This window comes from Onychostoma macrolepis, chromosome 06, assembly GCF_012432095.1.
Source record: "Onychostoma macrolepis isolate SWU-2019 chromosome 06, ASM1243209v1, whole genome shotgun sequence".
NCBI lineage: Eukaryota > Metazoa > Chordata > Actinopteri > Cypriniformes > Cyprinidae > Onychostoma > Onychostoma macrolepis.
Genome location: NC_081160.1, coordinates 6150488 through 6168715, shown reverse-complemented (window position 1 = coordinate 6168715; position 18228 = coordinate 6150488). Strand labels below are relative to the sequence as shown.

Below are 18228 nucleotides of genomic sequence, written 5' to 3'. Positions count from 1 at the left end.
CAGCCTGTGACAGTAGAACCGGCGGCAGCGCTCCATCACTCCTCCTCAGAAACCGTGTATGATCCTTCTCAAGCTGTCAGAGAATGGGAGAGAAGCCCAGAGATCCAAAAAATGACCCACATACAGTCGAATATCTGTTGCGTTTTTGGATTCTCTCAAAATCTCTAGTAGCCTACCTCTTAAAGGAATAGTTCACCCAAAAATGAAAATTGTGTTATTTATTTACTCACCATCATCCCAGCTAACAGGGAACGTTCCCATAGTGTTTTTTAAAGGTTATGTAAATGTCAGGACAAAATGTTCCTAAAATAATATTTAAGGAACGTTCTTATAATGTTTTCAAAATTATAGAATATAACGGTCCTCTAACATTGTCATAACCAAGAAGAAATATCCTTAATATAAAAACTGGATGTTTTAAATGTTTGAAAAACATTCAGAACGTCTCGGTTACGTATGTAACCCTCGTTCCCTGAAGAAGGGAATGGAGACGTCACGTCGGATGACCGACGAATTGGGATCTCGCCAGAGAGACCAATCCACTTCGAGTGTAACTAAACGAGCCAATGGACATTGGCATGCGATCATTGCATCCAGCTGCCGCTGATCACAGCGTGAGTATAAGAGGCAGCGGGTGCACCGCATTAATTCATGCTTTCGCTGAGGAGCCGAGCTGGTGACCCGGCCGCTCAGCGGTGGTACAGCAACTATGGCGACGGGACGTGACGTCTCCGTTCCCTTCTTCAGGGAACAAGGGTTACATACGTAACCGAGACGTTCCCTTTCAGTCAGTCACTCCGAGTCACGTCGGATGACCGACGAATTGGGATCCCTACCAAAACGCCACAGGAGCTGCCCCTTCCAGTGCCCTGTGTAGGCCTCTTGATCCTTCCTATAAGGCAGACGATAGGACCGGGCTCTACACAGAGAAGGTCAACTACTGTTGTTCCTTGGACAACCCAGACAGTAGGACTTGGACAACACTGGGAAGCGTGCCCTTCTGTTTGGAAGAGGCACACTGCGGAGTCACCTCCTCCCAGAGGGGGTTAAGTGGCATTTAGACATGTGAAGTAACCCCGTAGGGCCCTATTGCACATGGAAGTCTCTGAGATGGCACAGGCTGCATCATTAGAGATGGCAGAACGTGGTCTGCCAGGGGAAACACGGCTCTAATAAGCATACCGTGGAATACACATATGGGATCCCGGCAGGGTCTCTCATATGGGCACTAGCCTCACATCAGATTTCAAGAATTCATTGGCTGAAAGGCCTGGCGCCGGACGCTCCGCCACGTCCGGACACCGGAGTGCTGGAGGACTCGACATGGTTTGCCTGGTTAAGGAACTCTCTGGAGAATTAGGCGAAAGAACGCCGCAAGCCGACTCTGAGCCGGGCCTCTCAGTGCCACTACCCGTTTGAGGTGAGAACACAGGAGGAAACCGGTTCGACACATATAAAACCTAGCGAACGTGTTAGGAGTTGCCCAACCCGCAGCTCTACAGATGTCTGCTAGCGAGGCACCACGAGCCAGCACCCAGGACGATGCGACACCCCTAGTGGAGTGAGCACGCAACCTGAGCGGGCAGGGCACACCTTGTGCTTCATAGGCCAAGGTGATGGCATCCACTATCCAGTGGGCCATTCTCTGCTTGGAGACAGCCTTCCCCTTCTGCTGTCCTCCGTAACAGACAAAGAGCTGTTCTGAGGTCCTGAAGCTCTGAGTTCTATCCACGTACTGTTGCAGTGCGCGTACAGAACAGAGCAAAGCTAGGGCTGGGTCTGCCTCCTCCAGGGGCAGCGCTTGCAGGTTCACTACCTGGTCCCTGAAGGGAATGGTAGGAACCTTGGGCACATAGCTGGGCCGGGGCCTCAGTGTTGCACTGGAGTCAGCCGGCCCAAACTCAAGGCACGATTCGTCGACCGAAAATGCCTGCAGGTCCCCCACCCTCTTGACCGAGGCCAACGCAGTCAGGAGTAGGGTTTTCATAGAGAGAAACTTCAACTCAACTGACTGCAAAGGCTCGAAGGGGGCAGTTTGTAGGGCTCTTAGCACCAATGCCAAATCCCAAGAGGGTAGGGAGGGAGGCCTAGGCGGGTTTAACCTCCTGGCCCCCCTAAGAAACCTGACAACCAGATCGTGCTTCCCCACCGACCTCCCTCTACGGGGTCGTGGTGAGCGGAAATAGCAGCAACATAAACCTTAAGGGTGGAGGGGGACAGCCTACGCTCCAACCCTTGTTGCAAAAAGGAAAGCACGGCTCTGATCGAACATCTCCGGGGGTCCTCACGGTGAGAGGAACACCATTCGACGAACAGGTTCCACTTCAGCGCATAGGCCCGTCTTGTGGACGGTGCTCGTGCTGAAGCCATAGTGAGAGCTACCTCCTGGGGCAGATCACCTAGAACCTCCGCGTCCCATCCAGGGACCACACATGGATTTTCCACAAGTCGACGCGGGTGCCAGAGGGTGCCCCGTCTCTGAGAAAGCAGATCCTTCCTCAGAGGAATCGGCCAGGGAGGGGCTGTCGCGAGGAGCATGAGTTCCGGGAACCAGGTCCTGTTGGGCCAATATGGAGCCACTAACAAGACCTGCTCCTCGTCCTCCCTGATCTTGCACAGTGTCTGTGCTAGCAGGCTCACTTAGGGGAACGCATATTTGCTCAGGCCCAGGGGCCAGCTGTGTGCCAGTGCATCCGTGCCGAGCGTTGCCTCGGACAGGGAATAAAACCACTGGCCGTGGGTGGTTTCTAGAGACGCAAACAGGTCTACCTGAGCAACTCCGAACCGACTCCAAATCAGCTGGACTGCCTGGGGATGGAGTCTCCACTCCCCAGGAAGTGCCGCTCGAGCCAGCTCGTTGGCCGCCTGATTGAACACTCCTGGGATGTGGATGGCACGAAGGGACCTCAGATACTTCTGACTCCAGAGGAGGAGGTGGCGGGCGAGTTGCGACATGCGACGGGAGCGTAAATCGCCTTGCCGGTTGATATACGCAACGGTCGCAGTATTGTCCGTACGGACCAGAACGCCCTGCCCCGGCGCCTCTGAGGCGGCTCAAGGCAAGGCGTACTGCCAGCAACTCGAGGCAATTGATATGCCAACGCAGTTGGGGACCCGTCCACACCCCTGACACTGCGTGCCCGTTGTAAGTGGCTCCCCAGCCGGTGGCCAAGGCATCCGTGAATACCACAGCATGCCTGGATACCTGCTCCAGGGGCACTCCTGCCCGAAGGAACGAGGGATCCACGGGCTGAAGGTTTTGCAGCAGGCCGGTGTAATCTGAACCCGGTGAGTACCGCGTTTCCACGCCAACCTCGGGACTCGGCCATGGAGCCAGTGCTGAAGCGGTCTCATATGGAGCACACCGAGCGGAACTATCGCCGCAGCTGCAACCATATGCCCCAGGAGCCTCTGAAAAAGTCTTGAGGCAGTTCGGCACCGACTGAGCACGTTCCTGGGTGAGGCGTGCTGTCTGGTTGACCGAATCCAACTCCATGCCGAGAAAAGAGATACTCTGCATTGGCACGAGTTTGCTCTTTTCCCGGTTAACCCGAAGACCCAACTGGCTGAGGTGCCTGAGCACCAGGTCCTTGTGTGCGCACAACTGCTCTCAAGACTGTGCAAGTATGAGCCAGTCGTCGAGGTAGTTGAGGATGCGCACACCCCATTCTCTCAGGGGAACAAGGGCCGCCTCTGCGACTTTGGTGAAGACGAGAGGCGAAAGGGACAGCCAGAAGGGCAGGACCTTGTACTGATATGCCCGACCCTCGAACGCAAATCGCAGGAATGGCCTGTGTCACGGGAGAATCGAGACAGGAAAGTACGCGTCCTTCAGGTCGATCGCTGCAAACCAATCTAGGGGACGGACGCACCCAAAAATGCGTTTCTGAGTCAACATCTTGAACGGCATCTTGTGAAATGCACGGTTGTGAAATGCACTGAGAACCAGCGCGACCCCCACCGAGAAACCACTCGTCCAGCCTCGAAGGATCGGGACACGGTGGAGGATTCCACACGAGCCCAACATTCTCGGCAGCCCGGGAAAGCATAGCCGTCATCTCTGGATCTGGCTCGGACAACGCTACCACACCCGAAGGGGGCAACACAGCAGAGTCGTCATCCCCAGAGGGCGACTCACTCTCCGATGCAGCGACCGACGTCTGGTCGTCAGGGGGAGCACTGAAGGAAACAGGTGGTATACCCCGCTCTGCAGAGATCGCAGCCCGCTCCAACGGCAACCCCACCGGCTGCGGAGCGCCTGAGGGGTGAGGAACTCCTCCTGGGGAAGCCCTCACCATAATCCTCAAATCACCTCTGACTCCACCGGATCCAGTGCCGCCCCGGGAACGAACACTGGATCGCGGCAGAGGCAGAGGGACTCTGCCATGTTTGACACAGCGGAGTCTATTACGCAACTCCGAGATGGTCATGTCCCCACAAGAAGAGCATGAACCATCCACGAAAGCTTCCTCAGCGTGCTGAATGCCCAGACACGTGAGGCAGCAATCGTGACCGTCCTGAGGCGCCAGGAAACGACCACACCCAGAAACGCACGGGTGATAAGACATCTTTAAAAAGACGCGATCACCCGTGTTACTCTTTTAGAGAAATTGCTCTTTCAGAGAAATGCTCTTTTAGTGCTGAAGCACGCAGGGGAGCTGGCCCCCGCACACTCCTAGTGTGGCTGTCAGCAAAGACGATCTTTCTCTCCCGCCGACGTGACCACCGCTGCTGCGCCGTAACGCCCGCGCTCGCTCGCTCGCTCGCTCGCTCGCAGAACACTCTCTGGAAGGGAAGAGCAGTAGCTTCGCCACTACCGCTCGGCTCCGAAGCGAAAGGATGAATTAATGCGGTGCACCCGCTGCCTCTTATACTCACGCTGTGATCAGCGGCAGCTGGATGCAATGATCGCATGCCAATGTCCATTGGCTCGTTTAGTTACACTCGAAGTGGATTGGTCTCTCTGGCGAGATCTCAATTCGTCGGTCATCCGACGTGACTCGGAGTGACCGACTGAAAGGGAACTATTGTTTTCATAATGGTTTCAAAATGATAAAATGGAATGTTCCTCTAATGTTTGGATGACTAAGAAAACGTTCTTGAAATATAAAAAATGGGTGTTTTAAAAGTTGAGAGAACATTCAAATTTAACATTCTCATAACATTTTCAAAATGATAGAACGGAATGTTCCTTTAATGTTCTCATAACCAAGAAGAAACATTCTTAATACATTTTAAAAATGGACATTTTTAATGTTTAAAAAAATCAGAAATAATGTCTTCCTAACATCATTTATCTACAGAAGACGTGAAATAATGTCCAATAGAGTCATAAACATTTAAGATGATTTTTTTTTGTCCTTTTGAAGTTGAACAGCAGTGTTGTTTTACCATTTATATAATGTAATAATTGTATTACCATTTATACAATATAATGTTATTGTATTTATTAATATTTTGAAATTGTTTTTAATTTTTATATTTTGTATCTTCATTTTTGTTGTTTTTACCAGTTATTATTATTAATAATAATAATAATATATTATTGTTTCAGTTTAGTTATTTTCAGTTTCGGTAAGTTTAGAAAATGAAACAAAAATAAAATTAGAAATGGTCCCATTGCAATTGAAAATCTAAATAAACAGTTTGTTATTTAATTTAATTTAACATTTATTTTATTTTATTAACATAAATGTTTTTAATACCGTAGTTTTCATTTTAGTTTTAGCTAATAATACCAACAATGTTCATAATGGTCAGTAGTCAATAAAAAAATAAAAAAACTCAACATTTAAAAAAATAATAATAATATTTTTTAGTGATTAGGATGGCTGACTAGTTGACTAGCTTTCCACAAACTGACCTATTTATCTACATTTTTACATTTTATTTTTTGGAAATCCACTTTTGCACATCTCTAGTTTGGAATGACACGTGGGTGAGTAAATATTTCAAAGAATTGTAATTTTTGGGGCTGAACTATTAGGTTTAAATGTTTAAAACCATAAAGAGGTCTGACTAAACCTATGATGAATGATTTAATTTGAGCTTTCTGAGAATACACAACACCCCTCTCAACTATTGTAACGTCATAGAAGTAATCTAGAGGAGTGCTCTCCAAAAAACAGCAAGGTTATGAACCTCAGTAGCAACAGAGGCAGTGAAGTGTTAAGTGCTCCACTGTTGCAGCAAGTCAGTAAACCCCCTCTGAGCAACCTCCCGTTTTCAATCACTTTCTCTGAGCCCCCTGGGAAGCCTAATAGTCGGCATTATCAAACCACATAATCAAACAAACAGGGGAAACATCACGATTATGTATACTGGGCCTCTGCTAACGCCCCCTTCCCTCTGTAGTCTCTCTTTCTTTGTGTCTCTGTGCAGGCAGAACAAGAACACTGATTACTTCTCTCAGCTGGGGGAATGCAGGACTAAAGCTCATAGCTGCTGCATTAATCAAAGTCCTGTATGGATTTCTCTCAAAACCGCAGGCCTACACATTTGCAGGGTGCTGCTTCGGAAAGCTTACTGTGAGCACAGGAGCTTTTATGTTGTCAGTGTTGATGCCTCTTTCTTTATTATGATATCAAATCGTACTCTGAGTCACGCATATCCATTCTCACAGCTACTGTGTATTATTCTCCAGCAACACACTGTATGCAAATGTTTAATTTCCACCATTTTCCAAGGAAAAATCATCTATTCTTGTCTCACAAATGTATTTCAGTTTTGCTTGTACAATTTATCATGTTAATTTCTTTTCTAATAAGTTCAGTTGGTTCAGTTTTTTCTTTTTTTAACTGGGTTTCTGCAGGTCTTAAAAGCCTTCACAAATTAAGGCCCTAAAAAGTCTTAAATCATAGCAAAAAATCTTAAACTTATAAATTCATGGCATTAAACATAGCATGCACTGCAAAAAAAATAAAAATAAAATAAAAAATTTAAATCTTGCTTAGTATTTTTGTCTTGTTTTCCAGTAAGATAAATTTACTTGAGATGCAAAATTAAAATATTAAGTCTTGTTTTCTAAGAGATTTAACAAAATTAAATGAGTTTATGCTTAAAACAAGAACAAATATCTTTCAGTAAATTAAGTTGATTTTTCTGGGCCCGTTGGCAGGTATTTCTTCTTGTTTTAACCATAAACTCACTGACTCTATTTTGATCAATTTCTCTGAAAACAAAACTTTTTATATCATTTTGATTTAAGTAAATGCTTCTTGGTTTAAAAATATTTGCACTGGAAAACAATACAAAAACATAGGAACATCAGAAGGTACAGTAGAATTTATTTCCATATTCTAGTGGCAGGGTTATTATATTTATTTAACTAAAACTAAAACCATAAAAACAATTGTTATTCAAGATAAAGTAAATGCAAAAATATAAATTTAAAAAGTTATTGCCATGGCAACATTTCTCATTTTGATTTAGTTGAACGTCAAGTACTAAAATAACTAAAACTAATAAATTTAATTTAATTTTAAAAATGATACAGGTAAGGTATTAAAGTGAAAACATAAAATATAAAAATAATTCAAAATAATAAGAAAATCTGTAATAGTAAAAATTATATGAAAATAATACTGTTGTGTTTAAGAGAAATATTCAAGCCTTACGTCTTTTTGTTTTGGAAAATAAAATAAAAAGTAATGGAAATCTGTCGAAAGTTGTATTTTCAAACATTGAAGTGTTGCTAATACAATTCATTGTGTGCTCCCTAAACATTTACATTTAGAGAACATATGGACGTATTGTGTTCCCTTTAATTTATTCATTAGAATTTCTTTACTAGGGGTTAAATAAGAACTTATAAAAAGACTTAAATTAACTTTCATAAAATCGGAAGAAACCCTGTTCAAGCATCCATGCTAAATCAGGTCTGCGTTTACCATTTGAAAATGTTGTATTTTGTAACATAAGAAGACAACAGTGACACTTAAGGCAGCTAACCATTAACAGCCATCAGGCTGTGTCGTGTCTTCAAAAAAAATAAGAAAAAAATAAATAAATAATTGTCCCCATTTTGTTGTCAAGGCTCCTGTGGTGCTTGATGACTAATGTATGTAAATGCACTCAACAGAAAGATAAATTACCAGCTCTGTGTTCATGAGATGTTTACTGTTCCAAAGATAGCCACTTCCTTGAATCTACACAGACATAGCCATGCACTCTCTAATAATCTTAAACTTATCAAAGCTGGATGCGTCTCTAATTATCCTGGGAGAAATGATCTGCGCTTGTCTATTACACAAGATGAATAAAAGTATAATGGAATATAACTATTTGCATACCCTCCAATTCTTCACAAACTAAAAGAACTGAAGGAATTGCAACTAGAATCTTTTAGACTCTCATTCCTTCGAAATGTTCGACCAACCTTATCAAAGAGATTGCATTTTAGCACAGTGCTGGTTATTTTATTATGAAAAGAAGTGGGGATGATTTTGAGGTGGAGTTATTATGAAGTTATTAGGGCATTAGTGATCTGTTTTGGGAAAAATCCCATATACCTCCATTTAAATGGTTTGAGGAACAAGATGTTTTTTCCACCCCCACAGGCTCTCCACAACAGCCCTGGAGATAAATACAGACAGTCAATTACAGCAAGTTCAGCAAAAGCCAAATGGTTGTATTATTGTTTTGTTGTCTTATCTCTGACAGGTAAAACTTTCAAATGATTATCTAATGCTTGATTCAATTATAGATTGCCTTGAAAAGCACAATATAATGATACAGATTTAATGCCATGGGTGAACCTAGGTCTATCGTTCAGAGCTGTCCGTGGTGCTGAAATACTCCCAGGTTGATGTCTGGAAAAAAATCTAAATTTTATACAGATCTCTTCATTGTTAATCATTTTCAAAAAGAAATATTTTGTGGATAAATGGATGATTGCATCAATAGACAAATCAATGTCAAAAGTGCAACATTTGCTTCACTGCTATCATGTCATAAAATGACAAAAAATACTGTCTGTTAGTGTAGAAACTATTTTCATTCATAAACTGCTAGTCATTTTTCACATACAATTACAAAGAAACAACAAAGAACACATTGAATTAAACATAACATTTTGAAGTAAAAAAAACCATCATTCTCTCCGGAATAATTATGTATTGTATTCAAATTATAGTCATATTTTGTTCTGAAAACAGTGAATTAAAAGAGGCTGCATCTTGCATTACTGATATCAAGCATTATTAGTTTCCAAGTTGCAATTTGCACATATCTTGGTCTCTTCACTTTTAGATATTCAACTCCTATTGAATAGAAATGTTGTTTGTAATACTGATTTGAGTGTTTTTTTATTTTATTTTATTTTTTACTTTGTTCATCAGCCTTTTGCCTTTATTTAGTAGGTCAATTGAGAAGCAACAGAACAGTACAGAGAGAGGGTGAACAGAACTGGGACGTGACCCAGGCTGGCTCCACATCAGATTCCCACAAGCCTCAACAGTGCTTCATGTGTCAGGAGCAGTGCACTACCCTCTGAACCACAGCTCTGATTGAGAGGTTATTTGGGGTAAGAGAGACCAGGGAGTACTCTAATGGGTTTACTAGAACCAATTAGAAAAGAAATGGAAATTTTACATTTCCTTGCACTTCCAATTAAAATTCCATATAACCTAACATTATATGGAAAGCAAAATTTAAGAATTCCCAAATACTTCAAAGAAGAACATTAAAACCCCTCTTCTGTCCATACTCTGGACTTTCTTTTTTTTTTCTGGTAAAGTAGGACACAAAGTGGAAAACTTTTTTTTTCTCTTTAACAAGCAAGACAGGGCTAGTAGCTACTATAGATTGAGTATTTTTGGCCAACATATGCTTACATAAAGGTTAAAATATATACTCATTAAGTCAACTTAAAATATGTAGCCTATATACAAAGGCTGTTTCTCTTTTAGTGCGAGAAAAACACTTATACAAGCAACATTTCTGTCAATGCTGGATTATGGTGATATTTTATACATGCATGCAAATCAATCTTTGTTGAAAATGCTGGATTCAGTATATCATGCAGCATTAAGATTTGTAAATAATTCTAGTTTTCGTACTCATAATTGTAGCTTGTATGAGAGTGTTGGCTGGCTATCGTTGCACAATCGCAGGCTGGAATAGTGGTATATTTTTCTTTTTAAGGCCATACTGTACAAACTGCCTCCTTATCTATGTTCTCTTCTGACTCTCAACCAGGAAATGTAGTCTTCGATCATATGGGCAAATCATGTATGACATTCCACGAATGAGAACTGTCTTTGGTGAAAGTGCTTTTAATGTTTTTGCACCTTTATCTTAGTATAAATTGCAGAATCAGCTAAAATTGGACTATTTACCAACAATGAAACAGTTTAAAATTAGGATAAAGGACTATCTGAGTACTAAATGCACATGTGCTGTTACTGAGCGATGCTGGTAATTATGTTGAGATGATGTTGAATTGCCAATTGTCTTTTTCTGTTAAATGTTGTTGTTGTTTTCACTGAACATATGTATATATATTTAATATGGAACTATTATTCTGCTGTCTTGCCCAGGACTCCCTTGAAAAAGAGATTCTGAATCTCAATGGGAGTATTTCCTGGTAAAATAAAGGTTAAATAAAAAAAATAAATAAAAAAATGTAGGTAATTCTACCTAAAATATCATTAAAATGAAACTTTTCCATATATTCTATTGCAGCTTCCCACTTCTCTGATTTAAAAAATCTTACTCAGTTTGCAATTGGTTTGCACAAGTCAATTCATTGTCAGAATAAATGAATGCACCAAATTTTACTGTCCATGTTTTCTATTGTACTACCAAATCTGTATTGGATATTTATACAGTTTAGGGCTAATAATTATTTTCACCTGCAAATTAAGAAAACAACTTCATAAAGAAACGCACTGCAAATAAAAATCTTTGTGTGACCATTTGTAGCGGGTGCATGTGTTCTCAAATTGATAAAGTTGTTTTCTTGATTTGCTGGTGCTTTTTCTATTTGCATGTGTTTTCTGAAGTTGCAGCGCGTTGAGCTCTCTCGGCCACTGTAATTTCCAACTATAACAGACAAGTATGTGAAGATTATGTCAATGTTTCTTTAATAGCCTATAAGAAGTCATAAGGATCACCATTCTCCCTGCAAGACATACCCATCTTAATAACAAGCTCTCATCGCACCCAATGACTGCTAGAGGCATCTCTCTCTCTCTCTCTCTCTCTCTCTCCTCACACGATGAGCAAGTTGTAACAGGAACTCAACTTCTTGAAGCTCATCTCGGAAACCTGCATCACAAAGCGGAGCAATCAGCGCTGAAGCCTGGCGCGACGGAGCGGATCTCTGGATGTATTTTACAATGGGTCCGGATCTCACGTTACAATCTATCGGACGAGGAAAGCTAAAATTTACATTAAACACTGAGACGATCTGCACTGCAAATGGATGTTCAGAAACGTGCTACGTTTTATCTGACAGTTTATGAAGCCGGTTGTAAAGCGTCATTTCCAAGTTTAGTTCAATGTGGAAACGCAAGGCTTGTTTTTCCTTTCTGTCCACGATTTGACGGTCCAACTGACCTTTATGTAACTATGATCTAACTGAAGGCGCGTTCGTCTGCGAGCATCATCCGTGGACAGCACCTGGAGGACTCTATCAGCGGCTACAGCATCACCAATGGCGTGATCATCCGGTTCATTGTCTTTGCAATGGATGATAAATCCAACAAACTCCTTTTAGTTCCTGTTTTGACCGTTTTATTTGTCATGATCGGTTATCAGTACATCTGTCCAGCGGGGAGCACGTCTTGTCGGTTTGGTAACGGAGAGAGTTTTCCGTTCTCCAAATATCCAGCGGACGTCAAGAGAGAGTCTCCGGATCCGGACGAGGACGCTCCGTTCAGATTCCCGTCTAAATACAACTTCACGCGCGAGGACCTCTATCGCCACGTGGATTTCGAAATCAAGGGGAACGACGTGATTGTGTTCCTCCACATCCAGAAGACCGGAGGAACGACGTTCGGGAGGCACCTGGTGCGCAACATCCACCTGGAGCGACCGTGCGACTGCCGCTCAGGACAGAAGAAATGCACGTGTCACCGGCCCGGTAAAGCGGAGTCGTGGCTCTTCTCGCGCTTCTCCACGGGATGGAGTTGCGGTTTGCACGCGGACTGGACCGAGCTCACGAACTGCGTCCCTGCTGTGATGAATAAAAAGCAAAAGAAAGACGCGCCATTGAACAGGCGGTAAGTGTGTGTGGCTCCTAATGAAAGTGATCCATAGTTAATTTGGTGAGGCTTGAAATACTAAATAATACATGTAAAACCATTATATAATGTAAAAAATCAAAAGCTCACGTAGGGGAGAACGTGTGAGGTGCAACACTGGTTTCAACATCTGTAACTCCTTTTTTGCTTCATGCGTTTCAAACTTTGATAAAACATTCACTTGTTTGTTAAAGTAGTTTTAAAACCTACTTCTTATATTCCTAAACAGTGTTAAGTAACGTGAAGTAGGCGTTACAACTTTGAGGTGTAACACCAATTAAAAACTGGATTTACTGTATTGTGGTAGGTTGGAATTTACTAGTTTAAAATGATCATTATACAGTTGATGTACCGAGATCTTTCACTTCAGAAGAGTGGTGGCCATACATGATGGTGATTTCACCTCATACACTCATACCTTCTTTATTGGCATCTTTGGTTCCATGAAGAACCTTCAACATCCATGGAACCTATTCACTGGACAAAAGGCTCTTTATAGAGGAAAAAGATTCTTTAGAGTAATCAAATGTTATTCACATTAAGAGCAATAATGCTTCTTTTAAGAATGTTCACTGAAAGGTTCTTTGGGGAACCCAGAATGGTTCACTGCAAAAACCCACTTTTGGAGCTTATTTCTGCTTGGTTAAACTGATAGTGTTGCAGCTCTCCCTGTGTTACAACAACGTTGCATAGAAAGTTTTACGAGTTGCTGTAGCTGATCTGTAAAACCTATGAAAAATGTAAGTTGTTACCATTTATTATATATGCATCAGCATAGCTTGGAAGCTATATGTGCTGGCAACAAATTATATATCTTTATTTTCTGTCAGTGCTTTGCAATATTTTTGCTAGTGTCATGAGTATGGATTCTTCATTGTGTGTGTCTAAAAATTATTCACATCTGTGAATATCAGCTCCCCGCTGAGGGCCATTCTGAGTCATGCAGTTTTAAATATGTGTATGACTGAGTGTGAGACAGCTTTAGACAGCTGTAAATATGTTGCACAACTGCTTATGTCAAACTAAGCTAAAAAGGAATGGAATGTCTACTGTATGATTTTACTCCAATAAGATTTAAAGAGACAGTCCACCCAAAAATGAAAATTCTGTTGCCATTTGCTTTATTAAAGAAGATATTTTGAGACACGATGCAAGTCAGTGGTCCAATATCATTTAGACCCCAACATTCTTTGAAATATCTTCTTTTGTGTTCCACAGAAGCAAGAAAGTCAGACAGGTTTGATGAATTTGGGTGAACTGTCTGTTTAAAACTTTTATCTTACCAGGCCTATTCGTGCTATAAAACACACACCTCTTGTAACATGCGTTTGCAGCCACATGAATATTCCTTCTCATTACCCTCCCCATCTCAGCCAGCCTTGCAGAGCTTCTTCAAGCATGTTTATGATCCTCCTCTTTAACACAGAACATAAATCGATACTCTCAGCTGACTGAGTCAGAGGTGTTGATCCACTGCACAGGGCTTGTACACTCTATCATTATAATGTTATTATGGGCAAGAATAGCCAAACTACTGTATTATCGGCTGTATGCACCCTGTTAAGATGTGTTAAAATTGCTAAGACAACAGAAAAACAGCTTTTTGTTAGGTTTGAGCTGATTGAATGTCATATTGTTCATTAGTTTGACAAAATAGTAAAAGTGTGATGGAAAAACTGCTGCTACACTGCTGCTGCTTCAAATACGGTTGGTATTACACACTCCAAAAATAAAGTTTTTTTATTGCCATCTGAGGTTCCATGAAGAACCTTTAACATCCATGGAACCTTTCCATTGCTTAATAGGTTCTTTATAGTAGAGAAAGGATTTTTTATTTTTTTGGAAACTTTATTTCAAGAGTGTAAAGAAACGTGCATGCATAAATGTTACAACGCAAGGTGCAGAACGCAGTGGAGCACTGTATGTATTGCACCGCAGCTTCTCACTTTTCCGCATGCAACAATGGATGTGGTTTCATTTACACGATCGTGTTACATTGAGAGGTCTATGGCAGACAATAGTGAAAAAAAAAATCCCATCTGCTGCCACGATTCAGGATATTAATCCCCTCCCCGCATATACACACGCCGAATCTCTCATCTTCTAAATCCTCCGTTCGTTCGCGATGCCTCGTCAAGCAGGCACTCCAGCATTCAAGCAGATAAAGGCAAAAACGAGATGTGATAGACCAAGAGAGATAGCTCTGAGATCCAACTTAAGACACATTAATAGCTTTTATTGGGTACTTTGTCAAGAAGAGTGCTTCTGCAGTGCACGTCCCCTATAATCATGTATTATTGCTTTGGCATTTGAGATATTGTGTTGTAAGTAAAGATGCAGGACTGTGGAAAACGTGTTCATGTGTGCACTGGAGAAAAGATGACCTATGATGAGTGTGTGTGTGTGTGAGATAAGCACTTGTGTATGTATGCATAAGGCAGCATAAGGCATCAGGCATGTTTGGAAATGGAGCACTACAGGCATTACATTAGCAATGCATGAAGGAGTGCAGCATGTCCTATGTGCAGCGATAGAATAACAATCTTTTATATAGACTGCTTGGCATTCTCACAATAGAAGCGTGTTCTGTCGGTGTGTCTCTCATTAATCTAGCTGCTTCTAGGGTATTTAGAAGGCTTGCTGCATTGTCAATTTGTGTTATTTATTTATTATTTATTTACGACTCCCTGAGTATCCATAAGGAAGAAGTGGGAAAACCACAATGAGAGCTTTGACCAGAATGCAACAAAGAAAGGGAACTTAAAATGATAGTCCACCCCAAAAATAAAAACTCTGTCATCAATTACTCATCCTTATGTTGTTCCTATTGTTCCTATGTAACTATTATGTATTTCTTTATTCTGTGGAACACAAAAAATACTCTGAAAAATATTGGTAACCAAACAGTTTCCCATTGACTTCCAATATATATGTATTAAAATTTTTCTGATAAAAATTGTGATTTAAAATGTGATTTAAAAAAATTCCATGTTCGCAATGCTTGTTTGTTGCTGCACAATTTGGACAAATTTTTGTGATTATCAGTTGTGAATATCAATACGATCAATATGGCTATAAAATAAGTGATAATAAAATTAATAATAATAATAACAATGATAATAATAGTAATAATAATAATTATAAATAATAATTTAAAATTAACACAGTAAAACATAATTTAAAATGTAAACAGTAAAATAAAAAATAATTAAAAAACATATATAATATTAATTTTATTTTACATTACAATCACAATACTAATATGTATGGCTTAATTTATGGTCTTAATTTTTTCATTTGCAAATGCAGAACCATCAAACGCTTATTTTGATGCATGTTAAAGTGACCCAAATTCAAAGATCCGCTCTGAGACGCTGAAAACACTGGCAGATAATATAGCTCTAGTATAGAATTTCTTTCTTGTGGAACACAAAAGAAGATGGCCATATAATGAAAGTCAGTGATGTTTGGACCCCATTGACTTTCATTGGGTAAAGGCTGTTTAAACATTCTTAAAATATCTTCTTTTGTATTACACAGAACAAAGGAGGTCAGATTTTGAACAACATGATGGTGAGTTTATTATGTAATTATTTTTGGCTGAAGTATCCTTTTAAGTTATAAGAAGCAAATACAGGGTTGGCCTGTTTATTTTAAGTGAATGTATGCCACCATCTCTCTCTCTCTCCACCCCCTCCCATCCATTTGTGTAGATAAATCCCATTCTACATATCAAACTTGAGTTTAAGCCCCTGTTGCCGTCAGAAACTAATCAGAGAGGCATCAGTCGCTTCCAGCAAGGTATTCTTGAGATGCTTGTAATCTTCGGATTCCTTCAGGAAGATTAGTGCAAGCGAGAGCAGCAATCTCATCATCTGAGTGAGAGATTACCATCCAGATTTATGCAAAAGTCTCTGTCTTAATACCAGTTGTGTGTCCTCCCACTGCCCTGGGGATCGCTGCCATCAGCTCCCGTGGGTTTATTCTTAATGTGTTTTTTATGTCATGCCCTTTCACTCCTTGAGAATTCAGAGCATGGAGTTTTTTTTAATGAAAATCAGGCTGATGATACCCATCACTGGCACCAGCACACGGTTTTTCCTTTTCAGTATGCAACCACATCAATGTGTAATACTTAACATTTTTTTCCAGCTTTATCCAGCAGAAAATGTTATTGTGCAAGTGTGAAAAGCACATTTATGTCAATCAGTTCTCAGTTGTGTTTCCTTTAAGTATCAAACTTTGTCTCAGATGCTTCTCTCAGCATTTCTTATGAGATATATATGAAGACTTTGGATAAAAATAAAAAATAAAATAAAAAAGGTTATTATGACTGTTTAGCTCACAATTCAGAGAAAACAGTCATAATTGCCATCAAAATTGCAATAACTTTTTAAATTTTTTAATTACTGGTGAGAGCAAAAAAAATTGATGTAAGATACAAACTGTGTTGTGATATATTATTACAATTTAAAATACTGTTTTCTATTTTAATATATATTTCAAATGTAATTTAGCTGAATTTTCAGCATCATTACTCCAGTCTTCAGTGCCACATGATCCTTCAGAAATCATTCTAATATGCTGATTTGCTGCTCAAGAAACTGCTTAATGTTTATATGGAAATGGTGAATTTTTTTCAGAATTCTTTGATAATTTGAATAAACTACTTACTGAATAAAAGTAATTAATTTCTTTAAAATTAACAAAAATGTTACCACAACTTTTGAGCAGTGGTATATAAACAGGAAAAAAAAAAAAAACGTTGTTTATGTACAGTAAGATTGTAGAGCTGCACCATATTGCACAAACATTGCTGTCTAGCAAGAATAATTCACATAGTACAGAGATCTCACTTTGATTCAGCTATAGTCATAATCATTCACAAAATGTCAAGGGAAAAAGAGCCTTTTCATTATGCGAAAACAGAGCTGGGAATTTATGATCTATTTTATTTCAATGACCGGACACAAATATCATCAGACCAGTGTGAATGATTGTGCCTCTATCACATGTGGCAATAAAATAACGCTGGCCCAGTGGCTCAGCGTACCTTTAAACACTTCAGGACGGATCATATATTATAAACTTTGAGACACACTGTGATGTGGCCACCAATCAACTTAAGAGCCGATGCAGAGAGATATGCAGAGAGTGCAGCACATAGTGCTTGATGCCAGAGGTGTGTTGAATCTGGTCCAAGAGCCTTTGGGGTTTGGTGCTAGAGCTCTTAAATGCTTTCTAGTTTCAGAGTCCTTATGCAAAGTCAGGAGCAGATTTATGCATGAACACACTGCACAGGTTTGCTCTCTTTCTGTCTCACACACACACACACACACACACACTGTCGCTGCCTTTGTTAAATTCTCCTTTTACTCCATTTCCAGTCTTGCATCCCCTGGGGTTTCCAGCGTCTTCCAAGAATAGACTACGCTCTGGTCTGGGATCAGCAGTGAGGCACACTGTACGGGCTGCAGTGAAACTGATATGTGTGTACTAGCTAGTCTCTGAGCCTATAGGTCTCTCTCACTTTCTTTTACACACACAGCTGGCTAGTTTTGCTTAAAGTAGTGGCCTGTTTTTAACTAAAAAAATGCCTTTCTGCCACAGTACAAAAAAATCACTTTATTAATCAGCATTTGTCTAATTTTACGGTAAAAATATTTGAATGTCTTTAAAACAAGATAAATTTACCTGAGAAGCAAGGTTATGCTAGTTTTCACAAAAAGTTATCTTGAATTCAATTTATGTATCCTCCCATCAGCAAGTAGTGTTTTCTAGTTTTTAATATTTAAATTACAAGAAGATTTATTCTTAAAACAAGAAACTGCTATTTGCAAATGGGGTATGAAAAATAAAACATTAATTTATTAAATAAGCATTTAAAAATAAATCTTTATTATGCAATGTTGCATGTGGTAAGAAAAATAATACTTTAATTCATTAAAAATTGAATTTTTAAAAAACCCTTATATTACGTTGT

At 40.5% G+C, this 18228-nt stretch overlaps 1 protein-coding gene across 1 annotated transcript in view; it reads left to right on the top strand.

The window, feature by feature from the left end:
* Positions 1 to 10937: 10937 nt before the first annotated feature.
* Positions 10938 to 18228, top strand: part of hs6st3a (heparan sulfate 6-O-sulfotransferase 3a) — a 30353-nt gene continuing 23062 nt past the window's right edge. Inside the window, exon 1 of the mRNA XM_058777754.1 lies at positions 10938 to 12224. Coding sequence (XP_058633737.1) covers positions 11689 to 12224 — 536 coding nt within the window. The 5' untranslated portion in view covers positions 10938 to 11688. The remainder of the gene's footprint in view (positions 12225 to 18228) is intronic.